This window comes from Trachinotus anak, unplaced genomic scaffold (assembly GCF_046630095.1).
Source record: "Trachinotus anak isolate AG129_WGS33_773 ecotype Australia unplaced genomic scaffold, CSIRO_AGI_Tana_v1 ptg000012l, whole genome shotgun sequence".
Taxonomy (NCBI): domain Eukaryota; kingdom Metazoa; phylum Chordata; class Actinopteri; order Carangiformes; family Carangidae; genus Trachinotus; species Trachinotus anak.
Window position 1 is genome coordinate 1673776 of NW_027273863.1, and position 23985 is coordinate 1697760.

Genomic DNA, 23985 nt, shown 5'->3' on the forward strand with positions numbered 1-23985 from the left:
AGATGAGTAGTGGTGGATCTGGATCCTGCTGCTCCCGAGGCAGAGATACCTGCAGAATGAGGACAGAGAGAGGGAGAGAGAGGAGAAGCACAAACTACGGGAGAGAAAAAAATACAAAGTTAATGGCATGAAGTCATCGAGAGAGAGAGAGGGAGAGAGACAGAAATAGAGAGAGAGTGCCCAGTGAATCATGGGAATCCCCCAGCAGTCTAGCTCTATAGCAGCATAACTAAGGGATGGGTCAGGACATACCTGAGCCAGCCCTAACTATAAGCTTTATCAAAGAGGACAGTTTTAAGCCTGATCTTAAAGGTAGAGAGGGTGTCTGCCTCCCGAACCCACACTGGGAGCTGGTTCCACAGGAGAGGAGCCTGATAGCTGAAGGCTCTGCCCCCAATTCTACTCTTACAAACTCTGGGAACCACAAGTTGACCTGCATTTAGAGAGCGAAGTGTCCTATTGGGAAAATAGGGAACTATAAGCTCTCCAAGGTACGATGGTGCCTGACCATTAATGGCTTTGTAGGTGAGGAGGAGGATTTTAAATTGTATCCTGGAGTTTACAGGGAGCCAATGCAGAGAAGCTAACACAGGAGAGATGTGATCTCGTTTCCTAGTTCCTAGTTTTTGGGACATCCTGACAATAAAGAGTTACAGTAGTCCAGTCTTGAGGTAACAAATGCATGAACTAGTTTTTCAGCATCCTTTAGACACAGAATGGGTCTGATTTTTGCAATATTGCGCAGGTGGAAGAAGGCTGTCCTAGAGACTTGCTTTATATGTGAAGTCCTGGTCAAAAATGACACCAAGGTTTCTGACTGTAGCACTGGAGGCCAAGGTAATGTCATCCAGAGTCAGTATATTATCACATAGTGTATCTCTGAGGTGTTTTGGGCCAATTACAATAACTTCAGTTTTGTCTGAATTTAAGAGTAAGAAATTACTGGTCATCCAGGTTTTTATGTCCTTAAAACACACCTGAAGCTTGGCTACCTGGTTAGTCTCACCTGGCTTCATGGATAAGTACAGCTGGGTGTCATCTGCGTAACAATGGAAATTTATCTGGTGCCTCCCAATAATGTTTCCTAGAGGAAGCATAGATAGACTGAAGAGCATTGGTCCTAGCACCGAACCTTGTGGAACTCCATGACTGACTTTTGTGATGATAGAGGAGTCATTATTAACATGAACAAACTGGAGTCTATCTGACAAATATGACTTAAAACAGCTTAGTGTGGTTCCTTTGATGCCGACCATATGTTCTAGTCTCTGTAATAAAATCTTATGATCGACGGTGTCAAATGCGGCACTAAGATCTAGTAGGACAAGTATAGAGACAAGTCCATTGTCTGAGGCTATGAGGAGATCATTGGTAACCTTAACCAGAGCTGTTTCTGTGCTATGATGGACTCTAAAACCTGACTGAAAATCTTCAAACAAACCATTTCTGTGCAAATAATCATATAACTGGTTTGCAACAACCTTGCAGGTCTATAATTGGCTAAAACATCAGGTTCAAGAGTAGGCTTTTTAAGTAGAGGTTTAAGTACTGCAACTTTAAAAGCCTGCAGTACATAACCAGCTGATAAAGATAAGTTAATCAGACTTAATATAGAGTTGTCGATTAAAGGAAAAACTTCTTTGAACAGCCTTGTTGGAATGGGGTCTAGAGGACAAGTCGATGGTTTAGATGACGAAACTGTTGAAGCGAGCTCAGAGAGATGTACAGGAGTAAAACAGTCAAAATATAAACCAGTTACAGTTGACTCTGAGGCTGCTGAACTGGACAGTACATCTGAGCCAGCTGTGGGGAGGAGATGGTGAATTTTTTCTCTAACAGAGACAATTTTATTTGTAAATAAGCTCATAAAGTCATTACAACTGAGGGCTAAAGGAATAGATGGATCAACAGAGCTGTGGCTGTCTGTCAGCCTGGCTACAGTGCTGAACAGAAACCTGGTATTGTTCTTGTTTTCTTCTATCAATGATGAATAATAGGATGTTCTGGCTTTACGGAGGCTTTTTTTATATGCCGATAGGCTGTCTTTCCAAGCCTTTAGAGATTCTTCCAGGTTAGTAGAACGCCACCTTCTTTCTAGTTTCCTTGAATTTTGCTTTAAAGCTCGTGTTTCTGAGTTGTAACATGGAGCTAGCCTTCTCTGACTCACTACCTTCTTCCTCAGAGGGGCCACAGTATCTAGAGTTGCACGCAGTGAGGCTACAGTACTGTGAACAAGATCATCAACCTGTGTGGATATGAAGTTAAGAGAGCTGTCCCCTACTGCATTGATACATGGCAGTGGGCTAAGTACTGATGGGATCCTTTCTTTAAATTAAATTTCTTAAATCGGTATTGTCAGACAGACACCTGCTGTAATAGATTTTTTCCCCAGATGCTGTGTAGTCCATGACTGAAAACTCAAATGTTAACAGAAAATGGTCGGATAAAAGAGGGTTTCTGGGAGAAACTGTTAGATATTCAATGTCAATGATGACATTCAATGATGGTGTTTAAATCCTGTATACATTAAACATTAAGAGCTAAATGTGAATGGTATAAGGGCAGTCATGTAGCATCTTCAGTAGCATAAACGTTTGCTGTTTAGCAGCTGATTCTCAAGTTACCTGCTATAAACATGCACTGAACTATTTAACTGACTCATTATTGTGATACTCAGGCTCTTCATCTAGATTTAATGAAACTACACAGGTCACAAGTTCAGAGAAAAAAATATATATATTTGAAATCAGAATCAGAATCAGAATCAGTTTTATTGCCAAGTATGTTTTCACATACAAGGAATTATTTCTGTTGATTGGTGCAATTGAGGATCAGGGGGATCAGCAACAGTGGGGCTCTCTAGCCTTGTTGATAAGGCTAATAGCAGATGGGAAGAAGCTATTTTTGTGGCGAGAGGTTTTGGTCCTGAAGGACAGCCTCCTGCCAGAGGGGAGTGTCACAAAAAGTTTGTGTCCAGGGTGGGAGGAGTCAGCTACAATCTTACAAATAAATTATCCAATTTTAGGGATTTTAGGGATTTTGTTTTTAAAACACATAAAACAAACCATCAGCCAAAATGAGTGTGTATGTGTGTGTGTGTGTGTGTGTGACTAACCTGATGTGGGACTAATTCATCATATCCTCTGGTGGAGCCTGTAGCACAGCAGGCCATAGAGACAATAGCGGAGCTGGGCAGAGAGTCCAGCGCCGAGCGCAGCTATGAGACAGTCAAACAGCAGCAGTTACAAACCAACACCTGCAGAGTTTAACCAGTGCAGCTGAACTCAGTGATGTCGTCATGATTTCTTTTTGAACAAAGGCCCTGCCCTAATCTGTCCCTAACAGACACCCACCTGTATGGGACACTCATTGTCATGGGTTACATCCAGGAACATGGCATGGGCGATGGAGGGCGTAAGAGGGCGGAGACTGGGCTGAACAAAGGCTCCCACTGGCTCACCTCCGTAACGGTAGACTAACCGGCCCTCTTCATGGCTGTCGCCAGCTGACATGGCCTCTATGGACAGGGTGGGGGGTTAGGAGAGACTGGTGAGTCAGGGGAGGACAACACAATCCATGCAGCACTGTGGGTCAGTTCACACATTCAAAGCTTAGTGCAATTTTGTTTGAGAGCTGATGGACTACATGAACCTGCTTTTAGTAAATATATCTAAGCTGCCTGTTAACCCTCAAACTTGATGAATACACAGTTTATCAAAACTATCCTGTACTGAAAGCTTGAACTGAAGGTGAAGTTCAATTTATATCTGATTATTATTTAAGAAGATTAAAATTATTTAAGATTATACAGTGGGGCAAAAAAGTATTTAGTCAGCCACCAATTGTGCAAGTTCTCCCACTTAAAAAGATGAGAGAGGCCTGTAATTTTCATTATAGGTACACTTCAACTATGAGAGACAGAATGGGGGGAAAGAATCCAGGAAATCACATTGTAGGATTTTTAATGAATTAATTGGTAAATTCCTCGGTAAAATAAGTATTTGGTCACCTACAAACAAGCAAGATTTCTGGCTTTCACAGACCTGTAACTTCTTCTTTAAGAGGCTCCTCTGTCCTCCACTCGTTACCTGTATTAATGGCACCGTTTGAACTCGTTATCAGTATAAAAGACACCTGTCCACAACCTCAAACAGTCACACTCCAAACTCCACTATGGCCAAGACCAAAGAGCTGTCAAAGGACACCAGAAACAAAATTGTAGATCTGCACCAGGCTGGGAAGACTGAATCTGCAATAGGTAAGCAGCTTGGTGTGAAGAAATCAACTGTGGGAGCAATTATTATGGAAGACATACAAGACCACTGATAATCTCCCTCGATCTGGGGCTCCACGCAAGATCTCACCCCGTGGGGTCAAAACGATCACAAGAACGGTGAGCAAAAATCTCAGAACCACACGGGGGGACCTAGTGAATGACCTGCAGAGAGCTGGGACCAAAGTAACAAAGGCTACCATCAGTAACACACTACGCTGCCAGGGACTCAAATCCTGCAGTGCCAGACGTGTCCCCCTGCTTAAGCCAGTACATGTCCAGGCCTGTCTGAAGTTTGCTAGAGAGCATTTGGATGATCCAGATGAGGATTGGGAGAATGTCATATGGTCAGATGAAACCAAAATAGAACTTTTTGGTAGAAACTCAACTTGTCGTGTTTGGAGGAGAAAGAATGCTGAGTTGCATCCAAAGAACACCATACCTACTCTGAAGCATGGGGGTGGAAACATCATGCTTTGGTGCTGTTTTTCTGCAAAGGGACCAGGACGACTGATCCGTGTAAAGGAAAGAACGAATGGGGCCATGTATCATGAGATTTTGAATGAAAACCTCCTTCCATCAGCAAGGGCATTGAAGATGAAACGTGGCTGGGTCTTTCAGCATGACAATGATCCCAAACACACCGCCCGGGCAATGAAGGAGTGGTTTCGTAAGAAGCATTTCAAGGTCCTGGAGTGGCCTAGCCAGTCTACAGATCTCAACCCCACAGAAAATCTTTGGAGGGAGTTGAAAGTCCATGTTGCCCAGCGACAGCCCCAAAACATCACTGCTCTAGAGGAGATCTGCATGGAGGAATGGGCCAAAATACCAGCAACAGTGTATGAAAACCTTGTGAAGACTTACAGAAAACGTTTGACCTCTGTCATTGCCAACAAAGGGTATATAACAAAGTATTAAGATGAACTTTTGTTATTGACCAAATACTTATTTTCCACCATAATTTGCAAATAAATTCTTTAAAAATCAGACAATGTGATTTTCTGGATTTTTTTTTTTTCTCAGTCTGTCTCTCATAGTTGAGGTATACCTATGATGAAAATTACAGGTCTCTCTCATCTTTTTAAGTGGGAGAACTTGCACAATTGGTGGCTGACTAAATACTTTTTTGCCCCACTGTATATCATTTAGTTTTAGATTGGTGGCCTGTACCCTGCCTCTCACCCAGTGTCAGCTGGGATTGGCTCCAGGCCCCCCTGTGACCCTTACAGGATAAGCAGTAAAGCTAATGGATGGAGGGTGGATGGATGGATGGATGGATGGATGGTTTTAGACAAATGTGTTAAGACCAGTGGTTCTGAACCTTTTTTTTGGCCCAATGCCCTCCTACCCATTATACAGGTCCCTTCTAAGATGTATGACTGGTCCAGAATATTTTCTGCTGAGTTTATAGGACCTGTTGCATCTTTCTCTTACAAAAATCTGCACTCCCTTGATTTCTTTAGTGGTGGTGCAGGTAATCATTCACTGGGGTCATTAGCTGATCACCGTCCTTCAGTAATATTTCACTGATTGAGCTCATGACTGCTCCGGAGGTCTAAACGGCAACATCTGGCGTCTCAAGTGTGCCCCCCCTAATTTTACCCTTTCCCCTTTATTGTAAGTTATTGTAATGAGTGGACAAACAAAACAAATGCAGATTCTTTCATATTCTTTACGGATATGAAAATGATGTGAATTGTATGCTACGATCAATATAAATATGCACAACCAACATAAAAATCTACCTTGGTGTCCCAGACTGTCCTAATACCTGTACTGTATATGTAAGAGTATGTCATGTGTGTGCATTTTCAGCACATACAGTACTGTACCTCGTATCAGTGATGTGATCCCTAACTTGGTAACGAAGATGTTATCCAGCTCCTCACTACCGGTGAACAGCTCAGCCACCACATACAGGTTAGGACACACTGTTCTGGCCACGCCCAGCATGAACTGGTCAACCACAGCAAGGCAACACACCGAAATCAAGAGGTCAGTGTGGGGAGGGAGGGAGGGAGGAGTGGGGTAGAGGGAAAGTACAAAAAAAAGATAGGAAAGAAGGAGAAAAGAGGAGAACGAGGAGGAGTAAGAGGAGAGTTAATGTGAAGGGGACACAGCCAGTTAGTGATGACAGGTACCAGAGTTAACACACCATGCAGTCATACAGTCCACCAACAGAGTGAGAGTACAGAGATGGACAGAGAGGGCATGTTTAGGTTTGAACGATGCAGTGAAAAGAGAAGGAAGAGACAAAAACACAAAGTTAGCTCAGGCAACAGTTCTGTACCTCGTATAAGGCTGCTAATTCCCAGCCGGTTAACAAACACATTGTCAATGAGCTCACTTCCTGTAAACAGTTCAGCTATCACATACAGATTGGGTCTGACCGCTCTGGCTGCATCTAGCATTGCCTGGACAAGACAGCACAGCAGCAGTACAGACAGGGAGAGAAGAAGAGTCTGCTGTTAGCAGGGTTACACTGACAAACAATATACAGCTACCTTCACACAAACAGGAAGTCTGCAGTCAAATTAAGGGTTTCCCTTCACACCGTTTACATATTATTTACATTTTTACCATTTCTTGCCAAACTATTTCTATCCTATTTCAAGCAGGATATAGACATTACACCAGTGTGTACTCTCCGTTTGAATTCAACACTGGCAAATCTGAAAGTCAGTGTAGCTGGGTAAGTTTGCAGCATACTGTTTCCTGTGGGTATGTCATAAGACTGTGGCCACAGTGAACATCAGTATTGTTTTGCTTTTAGGATGTTAGTTTATCCTCAGGGTTGACTCCTTTAATGTAGACAAAAGGGCCTGAAGTAGAAGTGTGGCCTTAGGGGTTTTGGAGGTTTTCATGCAGTTATATGCAGCTACATATTAGTCCTGATAACTGGTGGAAAGTTGTATAAATATTTTTTTTACAGAGTATAATAATTTGAAAACTATATAACTTGAGTTGAGGATACAGAAACCTGGATCAGGTGTTTACAGTCCAGAGTATACTAGCTTGTACTGGAATACTCCAAAACAGAATCCAGATATGTGCTGGATGTAGTATGATGATGATAGACGACAATACCTCAGCTACGTGTAATGGTGTTGAGTGGCAGTTATCCAGTCTGACTCCATGGAAATATTTGGCTGTGATTTCAGTGTATTTCTGCATGTGGGCCCACAGGTATGGACAGTCCTCAGGGCCTTTGCCATAGCGCAGTTTGACACTGTCACCCCAGCAAATCAGCTCCCGACGCAGGTACACATTAGAGCCTACAGAGGGTAAAGACACATGACAATACTGATCTAGTCATTTGGAGTTTCAAGGGCAGAGAGAGAAATGAGCTTGCATTGCATGAGGGTCTCAGGTCTTTATTGATCGGTTAGACACACATTCAACTGTGCACTAGAATGTACAGTGCATCCCGAAAGTATTCAGAGCTTCACATTTTGTTGTGTTACAGCCTTATTCCAAAATTGATTACATAAATTTTTTACCTCAAAATTCTACACACAATACCCCATCATGACAAAGTGAAAAAAGTTTGCTTAAAATTTTTGCAAATATATTTAAAAAAAATAAATAAATAAATTTTTTTAAATCACACGTGCATAAGTATTCACAGCCTTCGCTTAATACTTTGTTGAAGCACCTTTGGCAGCAATTACAGCCTCAAGTCTTTTTGAGGATGATGCTACAAGCTTGGCACACCTATTTTTTGGCAGTTTATCCCATTCTTCTTTGCAGAACCTCTCAAGCTCCATCAGGTTGGATGGGGAGCGTCGGTGCACAGCCATTTTCAGATCTTTCCAGAGATGTTCAATCGGGTTCAAGTCTGGGCTCTGGCTGGGCCACTGAAGGACACTCACAGAGTTGTCCTGAAGCCACTCCTTTGTTATCTTGGCTGTGTGCTTAGGGTCGTTGTCCTGTTGGAAGATGAACCTTCTCCCCAGTCCGAGGTCCAGAGCGCTCTGGAGCAGGTTATCATCAAGGATGTCTCTGTACATTGCTGCATTCATCTTTCCCTCGACCCTGACTAGTCTCCCAGTTCCTGCTACCGAAAAACATCCCCACAGCATGATGCTGCCACCACCATGCTTCATTGTAGGGATGGTATTGACCAGGTGTTGAGCGGTGCCTGGTTTCCTCCAGACGTGACACTTGGCATTCAGGCCAAAGAGTTCAATCTTTGTTTCATCAGACCAGAGAAGTTTGTTTCTCATGGTCTGAGAGCCCTTCAGGTGCCTTGTGTCAAACTCCAGGCGGGCTGTCATGTGCCTTTCACTGAGGAGTGGCTTCCGTCTGGCCACTCTACCATACAGGCCTGATTGGTGGAGTGCTGCAGAAATGATTGTCCTTCTGGAAGGTTCTCCTCTCTCCACAGAGCAACGCTGGAGCACTGTGAGAGTGACCATCGGGTTCTTGGTCACCTCCCTGACTAAGGCCCTTCTGCCCCGATTGCTCAGATTGGCCGGGCGGCCAGCTCTAGGAAGAGTCCTGGTGGTTCCAAACTTCTTCCATTTACGGATGATGGAGGCCACTGTGCTCACTGGGACCTTTACTGCTGCAGGAATTTTTCTGTACCCTTCCCCAGATCTGTGCCTCAATACAATCCTGTCTCGGAGGTCTACAGACAATTCCTTGGACTTCATGGCTTGGTTTGTGCTCTGACATGCACTGTCAGCTATGGGACCTTATATAGACAGGTGTGTGCCTTTCCAAATCATGTCCAATAGACTGAATTTACCACAGGTGGACTCCAATCAAGTTGTAGAAACATCTGCAGGATGATCAGTGGAAACAGGATGCACCTGAGCTCAATTTTGAGGCTGTGAATACTTATGTACATGTGATTATTTTTGTTTTTTATTTTTAATATATTTACAAAAATTTCAAGCAAACTTATTTCACTTTGTCATTATGGGGTATTGTGTGTAGAATTTTGAGGAATAAGGCTGTAACATGACAAAATGTGGAAAAAGTGAAGCGCTGTGAATACTTTCCGGATGCACTGTACATTTTACACAGGAATTATGTGTAATCTGGTTGATGTTATAAGATTAAAGGTTACATCAGGGAGAAATGAGGCTCCCCCTTCCACCTAAACTACAAAATGTTTTATGTCTCTATATATTTATTCTTATCTCTCTATTGTCTGCTTTACTAAGCTGTGTGTACCTGGCTCAGCAAAGTTGCGCAGCGGATCGTCCCCCATCACCCAGCCATTGTGAGCCAGGAAGTGACACATCTTGTCTGGCTGGTTCAGCAGCTGCATCTCCTGCTCCAGAGTCAGGTCCTGATATGGGTAGGTGAAATACCTGAGACAGACAGACGAAAACACTGAGATCCACCAACACTAAGCCTCACTTCACAATTGGAACTATCCTGAACCTCTCCCCCTGTTACCTGGTTCAATTTTACCATTTATACCATCTCCTAAATTTCACAAGGGAGAAAAAGGCTTAAGTCTAAACTGGTGTCCTGCTCTTCGTGGGACTGAAGCTGAGTCAGCTGAAGTAATTCTAAAAATGTATTTGCTCATTGTGGATTAGCACCAACATTACTTTAATACTGATGTTCACAGGTGTTAACTTTCGTCCCTGATGGTCTCTACCAGGGGTTTAATCAGATAAATTAGAATCTATCCAGGATTTAGACGCATCTTCTACTTGCATGTCTCTGGCTGTGGTCAGGTAGAAACAGGCTCATTGATGGACAGTACAGTACATTTACTCATCCTCTGTCAACCTATCTGTATATCAATTGGTCCAATGCACAAGCTTATTTTTTAATTTAGTTAGTGTAACACAGTTTAATAAACATAATATGCATCTATAAAAAATATGCATATGGAATACAGTGAAGGTGATCAGATGATTTAGGATGACATACTGTCAGCATACTGCTCTGCAGAACCAGGTTTCATTACCACTAAAGCAATTTTAGAGGAAGCAAAAAAGAGGAAGCTACAATTTCTTATCTTTGCCTTGCGAGCAGTGCAGGACAAAGAATGGGGATGTTACTTAACAGGTCTGTCAGCGGGAGGTTTATCCATTTCTTCACCTCTCTTTTGTTATTCATCAATTTCCTTTCTTTTTCATTTCTAAATACAAAACCTGATTTCCAGCGGCTACATACCAAAGGATAAAGGATAAAGTTGCATGTTGTGCTCCATTAATATGATTAAGCTCTGTGAAGTTCACATATTTGTTGTACATGTTATTTGTGTAAATCAGTGTTATACTGACAAACCCAGCGTACACTCTACAAATCTGTGCACATTATCCATTTGTTCAAAATTCAACAAAAACATTTTTTTTAAAACGTCTTTGATCCAGAACAACCAGGCTGCCGTAAAACTGGGTCCAAACAAGTTATTCTGATGAACTTCATGAATCCTACCTGTAACCCTGGATAATCAAACATCAAAAATCCTGGACTGTCATGAAATTTGCTCCCAAGACGATGAACTGTCTCCATTTTAACTGACACTAATATAAATGCCTTTCTCTAACAGACATCTCATATTTAAGGTAAACCTGAATAAACAGCATGAGGAATCTTTAGGCATCTTCCAGACCTCCACCTCTTCAAAGCCATTACCTGGTAACCAGAGGGTTCTTCCTGGTAACAGGACCCAGTTTAGGGCCGTGGTTGGCCAGACGCTCATACACTACATTTCCCACAACGCAGTTGGCAGCCTGGAGGGAAAGAGAACATGATGAAAAATGATTACCCCAGTATATGCTAATACTATGGTGCATACAGTGTGTCCTAATGTCTCCTAATGTCTCCTAATGCACTATTTTGTTGGTTAGTTTTGAATAAATAAATAATGAACCTTTGCTATAGATGACATGACACATTTTCTCCTTCCTGACTGCTCTGGGAGCCATGGCAACAGGTGTCAGGTTTGTTGTGCTACAATCTAATTATCAATATATGTGTCATCAGCAGTGCCCCTGTCTGGTGCCACCCCACAGATAACATTACCTGCTCCTGATGCTGCTGTATGATGTGGTGCTGTTCGTCATTCAGCTCGTTCAGCTTCTGTCTCAGCCAACCACAGCACTCCTCGATGTGATGTGGGGAGGAGCTAAACAGAGAGAGAGGAAACATGAAATAAAAATAACAATGTTAGCTCTGCATACATATATGTATACATGCTGTACATAACTGTGCACAGACAAAGTGCAGTACAATACTCCAGGTCAGGATCACTATTGTGCTGTTGAGTGTGTTCACTCTTGAGAACTTGAACTTGAACTGGTTGCAGTATTTGAGAGCTGTAAATATTAGTTTTCTAGTTCATAATTTATAGCCATCACAAACAAATATCATAGACATGGCATGTGGTACATGGTTGAACTGTACCACATGTCACTAAATTTAAATTCACTTAAATTAAGAAAAAAAAAACATTTCCAGTGATGTTAATGTTACACAATGTTCTCATCTTACCAGAATGAACCTTTTAACAGTTAGATCAAAGAGACCTGGTTGTTTTTAAATCAATAGATATAAATTCATCAAAGAACTCAAACAACCATTAAAAAACAGACTGGTTTTGAGTCAGACCTGTGAGGTACAAACGTCTCCAGAGCAGAGTCCATGTCCACTGTGTTGCCATAGCGATGGTACTGTGGGTCCTGAATGATCTTTAGGCCCTTCTTCCCTCCAGTCTTACTGTGGTCTGGCTTGGTGCCTAAAATAAAAACAAATATATACAAAGGATATTTTAAGTCTCTCAAATAGTGCACTAGCAGCTTCTGTTTTTTCCCTTTCAAAACTTCCATTTATTTAACTTTGGAAATGCACAGACAATCACACATGCCTTTAATTTCCATTAAAGAATGACTGATACATAAGTTAAGTGACAGACTTCTTCAGCATTCTTCACAAGCCTTTCAGAATAGAAATGAACTGCTGATGAACATTTCTTGTTTGTTACAAATTTCATACACTCAAAGTAAGGTTCAATAACAATGAAAAACAACTTAAATGAGTTGAACTTTCATTTCATGAATATGAAATTTGTGACTACCATCTCTGTACTGATGAGAGCAGCCACAGCGATCTGTCACTGGACAGACATTTGACAGCAAGGGTTCATGTCCATTTTATCTATGGTTTGAATCTGTCAGTTCAGTACAATACACTGGATATTCTTCATCAACAGATGAGTGTGGCAGAATCTGCATTGATATACTGTATATTGTGGAGTTCTAAGCTGAGGCACCTTATTAAAACCAAAGTTTTGTCTATATGAGGCTTTTCAGTTGCTTTTTGCAGTCATCTGTCTCATGTGCATCAGAACAGATACACTTCGATGTGAATCAGTATAGGTGTTTACAGAAGATCTTGTTTATTCATGTAATCTCAGTGATTGTGTATTGGGCTCAGGAAGGTGCCAAACTCACAGACCTACACAGCAGACCTGGGCCTGAGTGTATCCTGTGTAGATACTGACGCTGCTGCTCTGCTGATACACTGACATCTTTTTTCAAACCTTTATAAAGTTTGCAGTGATACTTATTGATACAATATGAAGCTGATCTACACACCATTTTGCAGTAGGATTCTGAACTGCTCCACAGCACTATGCACTTTGACCTGGAAGAACTCCCACAGTTTGATCTGGGGGTACACGTCTTGCCACAACACACTGCGGATGGCCTGATACAAACAAATCAACATACAGAGACAGAGGAGCAAACACATATATCATCATATGTATTATTTATAAGCCTTTGTGTGTTTTACAAACATACTGTTTCATAAACCCTTTTTATCTCCATGTTATGTTTTGTTAAAGGTTTCAGTAAAATGTAGGTTAAGGTCTGTGTTACATTCCCAGTGGTGAGGTATGATGTTAACACTGATTAATGTGCCATATCCCACAAATCCCACTCATTATTACATGTACCCTCTACAGCACAGTCAAGAAAGTGTGTGCTGTGTACAGTTGTGCAGTGTGTGCTCACATTCAGATGGCTCTCACTGGTAATATCAGGAGGAAGTCCTTTAGCTGTGTAGCGTCCGTCTGCGACTCTGGTGGTTAAATGCCAGATAGCTCTGTCTAAGACCCAGGCTGGACGCAGGTGGGGAGAGTTCACCAGGTTGTACCCACACTCTGGATGTTCTCGTATCCAAACACTGTTGGCCGCTGTAAAGAAAAAGAAGGGGAACAAAGAATCAAAATTACCATTTAGCTATTCTACTAACAGCTGATTTAACTGTTGTAGGTAATGATGAATACTTGACACAGAATCCAAAATTGTTGGCAATTATAGTGACAATGAGCCATGAATGAATTATGTATTGAACTTTATTTAAAGGTGGAAGTTTACATCATCCCCTGGACTGAACTCAACTGCCTTTCATTAATCCGCTGAAAAAAGATTGCGGCAGCATTAATGTGTAGTAATTATTGTAGAGATGTACAGACAGTTTGATACTCAGTCAAACTGGAAATCAACTGGTTACTCTGTCTAACCTTTTAATCAGGCTCATTTTACTGCTTGACCTTTTCTGAGAGAGGGAGAGGGGATGAGGTCATAAGGGCAGACGGGTACACAAGCAGCACACAGTCCTAATATAGGAAAGCACATACAGTGCAGAGCTTCAGTGTCCTTTCATTCAACCTTCACTGCAGTTTATTCAGTTTGTATTCATAAGCTTAAAACCCATTTCATCTGACAACATCATGAACCCAACTCTGAGTTCTGTTCTGTTCTCCTGTTACTGACTGATGACTAACAAACACAAACTCACAACGACGTGAATCTACATTTGTCTTAACTTTCTAACATAAGTCATTACATCTGTCAACTTTCAGTTACACTGGTGTCCCTAGTCTTTACCTGACAATGTGTGTGTGCGTGAGTGTGTGAGAGACAGGGGGATAAAGACATAGAGACTGTGAGTTACCATATTCTGAAAGTTAAGTCCACCACTGTCTTATACACCAATCAGCCATAACATTACACTGACAGGTGAAGTGAATAACACTGACTTTGACAAAGGTGAAACTGTGATGGTTAAACAACTGGGTCAGAGTATCTCTGATTGAACTGTAGGTCTTGTGGGATGTTCCTGGTCTGCAGTGGTCAGGACTTCGCAAAAATCGTCCAAGGAAGGAAAACCGGTGAACCAGCGATCATGGGCCAAGGCTCATTGATACACGCAGGGAGTGAAGGCTGGCCCGAGTTGTCTGATCCAATAGAAGAGCTACTGTAGCTCAAACTGCTGAAGACGTTAAAGCTGATTCTGATAGAAAGGTGTCAGAACACACAGTGCATCACAGTTTGATATGTATGGGGCTGCGTGGCTGCAGACAGGTCAGGGTGCCCATGCTGACCCAAAAGTGCCTACAATGGGCACGTGAGCATCAGAACTGGACCACAGAGCAATGGAAGAAGGTGGCCTAGTCTGATGAATCATGTTTTCTTTTACATCATGTGGATGGCTGGGTGCATGTGCGTCCCTTGCCTGGGGAAGACATGGCTAAGGATGCACTATGGGAAGAAGGCAAGCCGGCGGAGGCAGTGTGATGCTTTGGGCAATGTTCTGCTGGGAAACCTTGGGTCCTGCCATTCATGTGGATGTTGCTTTGACACACACCACCTACTTAAACATTGTTCCTGACCTTTTCATGGAAGCGGTATTCCCTGATGGCAGGGGCCTCTTTCAGCAGGATAATGAACCTGCCACACTGCAAAAATGGTTCAGGAATGGTTTGAGGAACAAGGTGTTGACTTGGCCTCAAAATTCTCCAGATGTCAATCCAATCGAGCATCTGTGGGATGTGCCGGAAAAACTAGTCCGATCCATGGAGGCCCCGCCTCACAACTTACAACCCCAGTTGCATCCAAGATGTTAAGCAGCTGCCTGCCACTAGGTCGTGAAGGCTGCAGCCTCAGCAGACGAGCAAGGTGGAAAGCTTTGCATCTAGTTTATTTTGACAGTACCTTTAACTAGACAATGAAAAAATGTTAGCAGTGCTGCTGGTGCTAGCACTGCTTAGCCACACTCTGCAAACCAATAGGACATTGTTTTTAAATTTAAATGTTCTTAAATTATGGCCAGATATTCTTCTAAGTGCAATTATGAACAAACACAATCTATTTTAACTAATAACACATAAATCATTGTGTTGCTCTTGTCCATATCGAAAACATCATTCAAATATTCACAGTGTAGGTTGGAAAAAGTCCTGTAAACCCTTCAGCTAATGACATCTAACTGGAGACAGGAGTCTAGTCAATGAAACCAGACTGGAGGTGTGTGTTAGAGACACTTTGACTTATAAACTAGAATTATCACCTTGTGGTTGTAAGCCTCTGCCAACCAGTTAAGTTGCAGGAAATATGGTCACAATATCCTCTTCCTGAGTTACAGCATTGAATATTGACCAGAAGTGTTTTTGCAGAACATTATGATGTCACAGTGAAGTTGACCTTTTGGATATAAATTGTCATCACTTAATTTCATCCATCTAGACATCTGAGTTCAATTGTGTCATAATTACTGTATGAATTTGAGTTATGGCCAAAAATGAGTTTTTACAGTGACCTTTGACCAAATTCTAATCAGTTCATTTTTGAGTCCAAATGAATATTTATGTCAAAGTGAAACAAAGTCCTTCAAAGTGGTCTTGAGATGTCACATTCAAGAGGCCAAAACTGTGCTTTGTGAGGTCACTGTGACCTTAACCTTTGACCTCCAACATTTAATCAGCCCAAGTGAATGGTTTTTTTTTAAGATTTCTTTTGGGCATTTTGCCTTTATTAGATAGGACAGTAGAGAGTGACAGGAAAGGGACAGAGAGGGGGAATGACATGCAGGAAAGACTTGGGCCTGTCAGGAGTTGAACCGACGATTCGCCTGCTAATAGCATCTGCACTCACATGGTAGAAGCCCTAACCACTCGGCTATCGGGTCGCCCAGCCCAAGTGAATGTTTGTGCCATATTTGAAGAAGTTCCCACAAGGTGTTACAGAGACACAGTAACAATGTTGACGAGAACAGGACGGATGGATGGACAGCCCGAAAACATAATGTCTCCGTGCTGGTGACATTCAAACATTTTGCGTTTGCTGTTCACGAGAAGCTGATGTGAACCAGGCCTCAGAAAACAATGATTTCAGAAGGCTTAGGAACAGAGCTGGTTAACATCTCTGTTGAAGTCTACCATACGTAGATCATGGAGGATGGAGTATGGTGTCTATGGCACCACAGAGGAAGCTGCTACTCTCACTGCACACTTGCAGTTTGCCAAAGAGCAGCTTGACTCTCCATGACTAAACTAAGGTTGAACTCTTGGGAACATGCTGCTCTTTGTGTGGTGTAAAAGGGGCTCTGCATACCAACATGAAAACATCATCAAAGGTGAAGCCTCTGGGTCTGGACAGCTCCACATTATCAAGGGTAAAATGAATTCCCAAGTTTATCAAGGTCTCTTCCAGGATAATGTCAGGGTAGCTGAACACCTGCTGAGGCTCAGGAGAAGAACACTTATCCTAAACTTCAAAGTACAGAAAGAAGATCCACCTTCTGGAGTGGTCCCGTCAGAGCCCAGCCCTTAATCCAGTAGAGATGCTGTGGACTGAGCTCAGAGAGCTGCTCACACCAGACTTCCTGAGTATCTGTCTGAGCTGAAGCAGCTCTGTAAGAAGAAAGGTCCAAACCTCTTCCTGAACATTGAGCAGATCTGATCAGCAGCTCTTGAGAAGCTGGTTTCAAGTTATTAGAGGCAAAGGAGGTTCAACTAGTTATTAAATCCAAGGGTTCACTCACTTTTTCCACCAGCACTGAGAAGGTTTAATGGCTGTGTTCAATAAAGATGCAGAAGATCAAAATTGTGTGCGTTTTATTAGCTTAAGCCCATCATGTTTGTTTACACCTGTGACTTAGATGAAGATCCCATCACATTTTATGGCCAATCAGAGCAGAAAACCAGGGGGCTCCAAAGGGCTCCAGACAGATGGACATAACACTGTATGTCTAAGGCTTCTAGTTTGTTGGTGGTGAACTGTATGCTCATTGATAACAGTGACATTCCAGCAGGAACTGAAGCTCTCATTAGCGCCACATGCTGTATATGTTACGACTGAGTTGAGAGTGGTGCTCCTGGTGTGTCTGAACTACAAATATTCTGATGACATTGTGCAGGAGATGATAAAAATAAAGCATCATTACTTTCTTATATGCCCACCTTCTTTGTTCATTACCAGCATAAATATACATTAACATACTCACCAGTATGATTATACACCACATCGGTAATGCACAGCATGTTCCATTCTTGCCTCATCTTCTCTACCAGTGCCCCCACATCTGCCCAGCTGTAGCTGCGACCCTCTGGGCTGAACTCAGGGCTGAAGTTCATCTGGTCGGCTAAAGAGTAACAGGACCTAGACTCTCCCAGAGTCTGCAGAGGAGTGAAGTGGATCATGGTGTATCCTGGAGGAGGGCACCAACAAGTACACAGTTACTGAAACACACTTACACAGGATTAATATGGCAACATATCAAACTGTGTTATACTAAAATGTGCATTCTGTATGGTGGGAAACACTCCACACCCCAGTGACCTGTCTGTGACAGCAGATGTTGTACAGTACCTGAACACAACAAGCATGATGATTCATTAGAGTTCAATGTGACGAGTAAAATTATGTACTATAAACAAAGACTGGCTGTCTGTATTTTTAAAATAATTTTGGCTGATACTGATATATATATATTTTTTAAATGATGTATTAGATTTTAATCAAGTGTGTTTTTTCCCCAAAGAACAGTGGTACAGAACATCAAAATGATTACTATTACAAAACAAATATTGCCAGCATATTAACATGTTACTAAATTACAGTATTTGTATTTAACTAATTACAGTATCCACATTATCTTTTTTTTATTTCATTGAAGAGAGTAACTCCCAGTCTCTCCTGTTGCAGAATGAATCTATTATTCTTATTGTAATGGCCATGAAACAAGACAAACAACATTTGATTCTCTTGACAAGAGCCATCAAAAGAAGAAGTGGGACCCTCGATCTTTGATCCCGTCCCATTTATCTGATTAATAAAAAAAATTCAGACATTTGACAGGAGAGGATCCACACTGGTCTATAAATAATAAATAGTATTAAAAAGAACCCTGAGAACTCTTATTAGAGTGTATTAAAACAGAAAAAACATGGTTCTTACATTTTTAATTTGGTCATTGTAGGTCTTCAGCTCCTTTGTTTGCTGATAATGTATCAGGAGCTGCTTTGTCTTTCTCTACCTGCACTCTACTCTGCTGAATTCTCTTGTTAAAGCGTGAATGTCATCAGTGATAGAAGGAGAAAGATTTTTACAAAGCTTCACTCTGGAGGTGCAGAGAGAGTTAAAATAGTGCACCAGATTATCAACATGTGAGAACGCACCATCTGTGGTCACTTTACTGACTCACTCTGGAGGACACTGTCAAATGCAACACGTGAGTGGTCAGACACATACAGGTCAATAAAATTACGTGTACCAATATTAACACCAGATCCAAAATATGGCTATAATCATGTGCAGGCCTTGTAATATGTTGTATTAGATTTAAAGAACTTATTGTATTTAAAAAAGTCAGAGGCAAAAGGATCCGATGGATTGTTTATATGAATATTAAATTCACCATCACAAGTATAATGGAAAGTAACGGAAGATAGAAACTCAGAGAATTCAGATAATAATTGTGGGTTAGGTTTAGGAGGACCATAGATAACCACACATAGGATCTAGGTTTCACATTTAATTTGGAGTGCTTTTGACCTCAAAGCTAGTGATAAAACGATAAAAACAAACAGCTACTCCACTATCACGACCATTTGATCTGGACTGACCCCTACGTTGTGATACTCTACTGCATTTCTCTGTGGACTGAGGCTTTGATACTTTCACAGTACTAATATAGAACCTAGATCTGCTTTATAATCAGGAACACATGGACATCTACCTTTAGACAATATGGGACCTTTAAGAGTGTTGTTTTACCCATCCTCACACCACTGGTGCCTTGCAAATAGGTATTTTGTAATCTGTTTCAGACACTTTAAAATACTTCCATACAGCTGACATGTTGAAGCTTGTTGCTGGCACTCATAATACACATTCAGTGTTTACCATAACACAAATTTAATTAACAAGTTGCATTATTGGCCAGACACGTCAACAGAAATCTGCTGATGCCTGTAGAAGCTTTTAATGATTAACACCAGCATTGCTTCCCTATCCATTATATCTTATCAGCTAATTGAGCAGCTAATTTGTTCACATGAACTATAAAACCAACATAAAATAATGATAATGGAAACATAAATCATGTTAATTAGATGATATCTTTAACGTTAAGCTCCACCAATCATTTCACTTTCCTGAGACCTCGATCCACTCCAGGGTCCAGCACTGAAGCACTTGCAAAAAAAAAAAAAAAAAGAAAAAGAAAAAACACACACACCTGACTCCTTGGCTACTCCCAGTCTATCAGGCCAGTCATCTAAGTGTCCCAGACATTTGGCCAGGTAGGTCTGGATGGTGATGCAGTCTAATGGCAGGATGTGGTTGTCTGCTCCAACACGAAGGACAGGATCAACCACAAAGTATCCTCCCCCTGACCGCTCTGTGTCTCTGCAAGAGACAAAATAAAGAAGCAATAATATGTGATGATTAGGGCTTGAGGTGAAAGTATCTTGTAGTATTTAGAACAAACAATTAGTATGAAGAGCACAGCAAAGCAGGAACCTCCTACATCACAGGAGACATTATGGATACTCTGAACTGACCAGCAAGATCTGGATCAGGGCCAATCCAAACATCTTTTTATCGTGTTCAGTTAAAACATCAGAAAGCCACAGGGCTGTGCTGACGTGAACTGTGTGAACCAGACATAAAATCAATAGACAGCAGCTGTAACTGGGTCATATGTACAGTAACCTCTTGTTTATGAATTAAACAAAATCTGTGAAATCACAGTTAACACCAGACTGAAAAGGTGTCCAAACCTATTATGTCTACACTATGTGTCCAATGAATAGTGGTTCCAACAGTAAACTCGTGCTACACCCTTTATCCACAATTTTCCTGTTGGAGTAGGCAGTATTAATGAAGTGTTTTTCATTCCACAGAGATCCTGGTGTCACAGCGTCTTCATTTCTAACCAACACAACACAGAAATCCACTGTTTCTACAGCCGTCAGTTATGGCTACGGAAGCCCTGAAAGGCAAGTGAAAACATTTTTTGGCCAGGATAATTTTGTGATAGTGAAGTTTTTGCGTTTACTTTCTCAGTCTGTCACTTTGTCATTTGGTCTGTGCATGAGAGCATATGCAGCTCCTACATAGGAGGTTTTCCCTTCAGGGCCTTCTGGAGGAAAGAGCTGAAGAAGAATAGAATAGTTAAATAGTTAAATCATTAAATCTAACAAGACCCATACCCCTGCCCCTTAGGTGAAAGTCCCACATGTGACCCATTCTTCCATCACAGCTTATTACTTGTGTGGAATTTGGTGCTCGCTATACTATCTTGCCCAGTGGCGCCGGCAGTCGGAATCCTATATGTACTGTGCAAGCATTTTTGTTCATGATTTTGTTCGTTTGTTTAGCTAAATGACGGAATCCACCGCAGCTTAATGCCGACTTTAGCAATCATTTTTTCAAAATGCTGATACACCTTCTTTCATGTGCTTATAACCCAAAAATATCAATCAATCCTGCCGGTGCCACTGATCTCAGCTGACTTCCTAAAGCACTTCTGACAGAAAGCCTTTGCTGATTAAAATATTTTTCTAACCAAAAGAAAGCAACAGCATCACTGAGGGTTTAACCAGCCCGAGGAACAGCTGCTCATCAAGGCTCAGAAAACACTGGGGAGAGAGCCTATTCATGAAGTATATTTAAGTAATGATGTGATATACTTATTATTTTTATTGCTATTTCATTTTTTTTCTTACTTGCTATGGACCCTTTTGTGTGTCTTTAATAGAGTTTGAATTAATGAATGAAAGGACAGTGATGTTACATAACTTGCTCATACCCATTATATGTATCTTGTGTTTAGAGAGCATGGAGAAATTAAAAATCACCTAGAATGAAACGAACAAATGCTAAAAATTATCCTGGGGAAAAAAGATTTTCCTGCCTTCCATATAATCTTAATGCCTTTATACTGTACACTTTGCAGCTGCAAATCAAACTGCAAAAAAACTGCAGTCACATCACACAGAGAACACACACTATTAATGACGAGTGATCTCTGGGGAGTGCAACGAAATGTAGCCACAGCAGTGAGGGATACAAACATGGACCTAAAATTGAATGGAAACAAAATTATACACTCAGATTCAGAAATCTTGTGTCAGGTGCTGATCAGGCACAGGAAGTGTAAATGGAATCAAAAATAAAAAACAGCTTTGCCACACACAAAAAAACTCAGTTTGGATCAGCTTAAAACTAACTGTTATTTAAGTTTAATAAATAAAGTTAGTTTTAATTTAAGTTTATTTAGTTTATCTGTTGTGGTTTTGTATTTTGGTATTCATCTAACTTTGAGTTAATGCAGAGCTGAGCTTATTGAAGCCACCTCTTCAGCAAACTACATTAGTAGAACATGTTGTTTTGTTACTGCATGTGCATTGGTATTTTCAGAAATATACTGGCAATTTTCTCCAGCTCACTCTGATGAGGGCCATAATATGCTGTCGTGTGAATGTACAGTCTGTAGTACATTATCAGGAGGGTCTTACCCACGTCCAAAGTAGTACTGATAGGACCCAGCTATCTTGAGGTCCAGAGAGCAGAATTTATCAGAGTCATCCTCTTTCCCTGTTGGGTAGTTCCACAGCAAAACACGGTAGTTGTTTCGTTCAAACCGCTGTCCTTCAACGGGGTAGTTGGTGTGCACCGTGACCCTCCTGCCCTGAAGACTCGGACCCAGGCGGAACTGCAGCTCAAAACCTGAGGAGACAGAGACACAAAGAATTTTATAAATAAAAAAAGGCATTAGATAGAGCTGAACGATGGTGAAGGTGTGAGAACATACAGGCAATAAGACAGGACTGCAAAACTATTCATGATATCAAACAACGTAATGAAGATGTGGGAGGTCACTATTTACTAAGTTCATCAAAGGCAACATAAATTGGAGTGACCAAACTGTTGGTTTGATACTATGGAGGATAGAGAAATGCCCTGTCATTTGATGCTAAATTTTGATTTGAATGTGTAAAGAGACCGAGCTTAAAACAAAACTAAAGTAAAAGTAAAATCCTTACCAAGATGTATGGTGTAATTCTCTTTTTGTTAAACTGGATTTGAAAATATTGGTATTGAAAAAAGTATCATTATGAATTGGTTTTGAAGTCAAGGTATCCATATCAGTACCAACCAATATCAAACATTTTTTTTATGATACCTGGCCCTGTATGTATGTATGTGTAAATGCAAGTGGGAAGGCTAATAAGTTATGATGAAGAAAACAGAGAAAGAGAAAGAAGAAAAAAACTTCTAAGATGATGAAAATCAATCAATAGTAATAATAACAATGATAAAGGTTGGTGGGGGTGAGCTGGATCCTGAGGAGTTGCAATTTGCAAGCGAGCCCTCGGCCAACAACCCCAACCCCAGAGGCAATGAAGAGGAATTGAGGGCAGCAGGAACAGCAGTAACATTGGTGAGGTGAACAACTCACTGACACTACGAGTTTTATTAATCAACAACAAAAACAGATGGTGTAAATGGCCACTGCAGTGCACACTGAGTTCAACGTGGCTGTATATTTAGTGAGGAAAATGCTACTGTTAAAAAGACAAAGTGACTAAAACAACTAAACGACATCCAACACAGTGATTTTGTATACACCACATACACCTACAACTAGAGTTTGAATTTATCATTAACATGAGTCTCAACATGTTTGAAAAGGTTCATTCACTTTGTGCACCAGTGTCTAACGTATCGAACTCTGACAGTTCCTTTGCCTCCTCCCTCATCCACAAATTGTCCTGCATAGTGTCACTATTAGCAACACAACTGCAGGGCAATTCGATCCAAAACACACCCATACCAAGACATCGCTCTACTCCCATGAAGTATACAAAAGGAATACCTCAAACCACAGTGAGTCACAGTGGGATCTGTGAGAAATGTCAGACTTCCTGGTCCTCCACAGTGGCTATATATAGTTCAGTTTAATACGGACTCACAAAATCCCTATCAGGTTCAGAGTGCTGTAAATGTCAAGTGCTACACTTCTCTCCTCAACATAACATGCTACTCCTTCTTCAGCAACACACACATACACACACACACAAACAGACCAACATTATACTCTATATTTAATCAAATGTGGTCTTCCTGACACATATAGAGTACTTTTCTCGTTGAACTTGTATTCACCGTAGAACTATCTACATCAGTATTGTTTCAGAGGCCTCCAGTTTGATAGTGGTGTTGTTTGCTGCATTAACTTGTGTCAGAGACAATAAAACCACCAGTGACTGAAAATATAATTGAAAATTATCAAATACATAATTAGAGACTTATTCGTGCTAAAACAGACAGAAGAAGAAGAGGCTCATGGTCGTGAGATCGGTGCTGCTGCAGCAGATTCAGTATGCCACACATCTGTACTGTGATTAGTGAAGACTTCCATAATTTTGTGTTTAGGGTTGGGTT

General features: G+C 41.2%; 1 protein-coding gene across 2 annotated transcripts in view; it reads right to left on the reverse strand.

The window, feature by feature from the left end:
* agla (amylo-alpha-1, 6-glucosidase, 4-alpha-glucanotransferase a) overlaps positions 1-23985 on the reverse strand; it is a 42586-nt gene that overhangs the window by 14841 nt on the left and 3760 nt on the right. Inside the window, exons 3-15 of one of the 2 annotated variants that reach the window (XM_071490699.1) lie at positions 22056-22266; positions 19772-19941; positions 17537-17740; positions 13261-13442; positions 12841-12952; positions 11855-11981; positions 11270-11372; positions 10880-10977; positions 9455-9594; positions 7361-7548; positions 6106-6229; positions 3354-3517; positions 3116-3217 (exon numbers count right to left, since the gene is read on the reverse strand). In XM_071490699.1, the coding sequence (XP_071346800.1) occupies positions 3116-3217; positions 3354-3517; positions 6106-6229; positions 7361-7548; positions 9455-9594; positions 10880-10977; positions 11270-11372; positions 11855-11981; positions 12841-12952; positions 13261-13442; positions 17537-17740; positions 19772-19941; positions 22056-22266 (1925 nt within the window). Of the gene's footprint in view, positions 1-3115; positions 3218-3353; positions 3518-6105; positions 6230-6563; positions 6688-7360; positions 7549-9454; positions 9595-10879; positions 10978-11269; positions 11373-11854; positions 11982-12840; positions 12953-13260; positions 13443-17536; positions 17741-19771; positions 19942-22055; positions 22267-23985 lie in introns of both variants that reach the window. The other variant, XM_071490698.1, reaches the window with a different exon arrangement.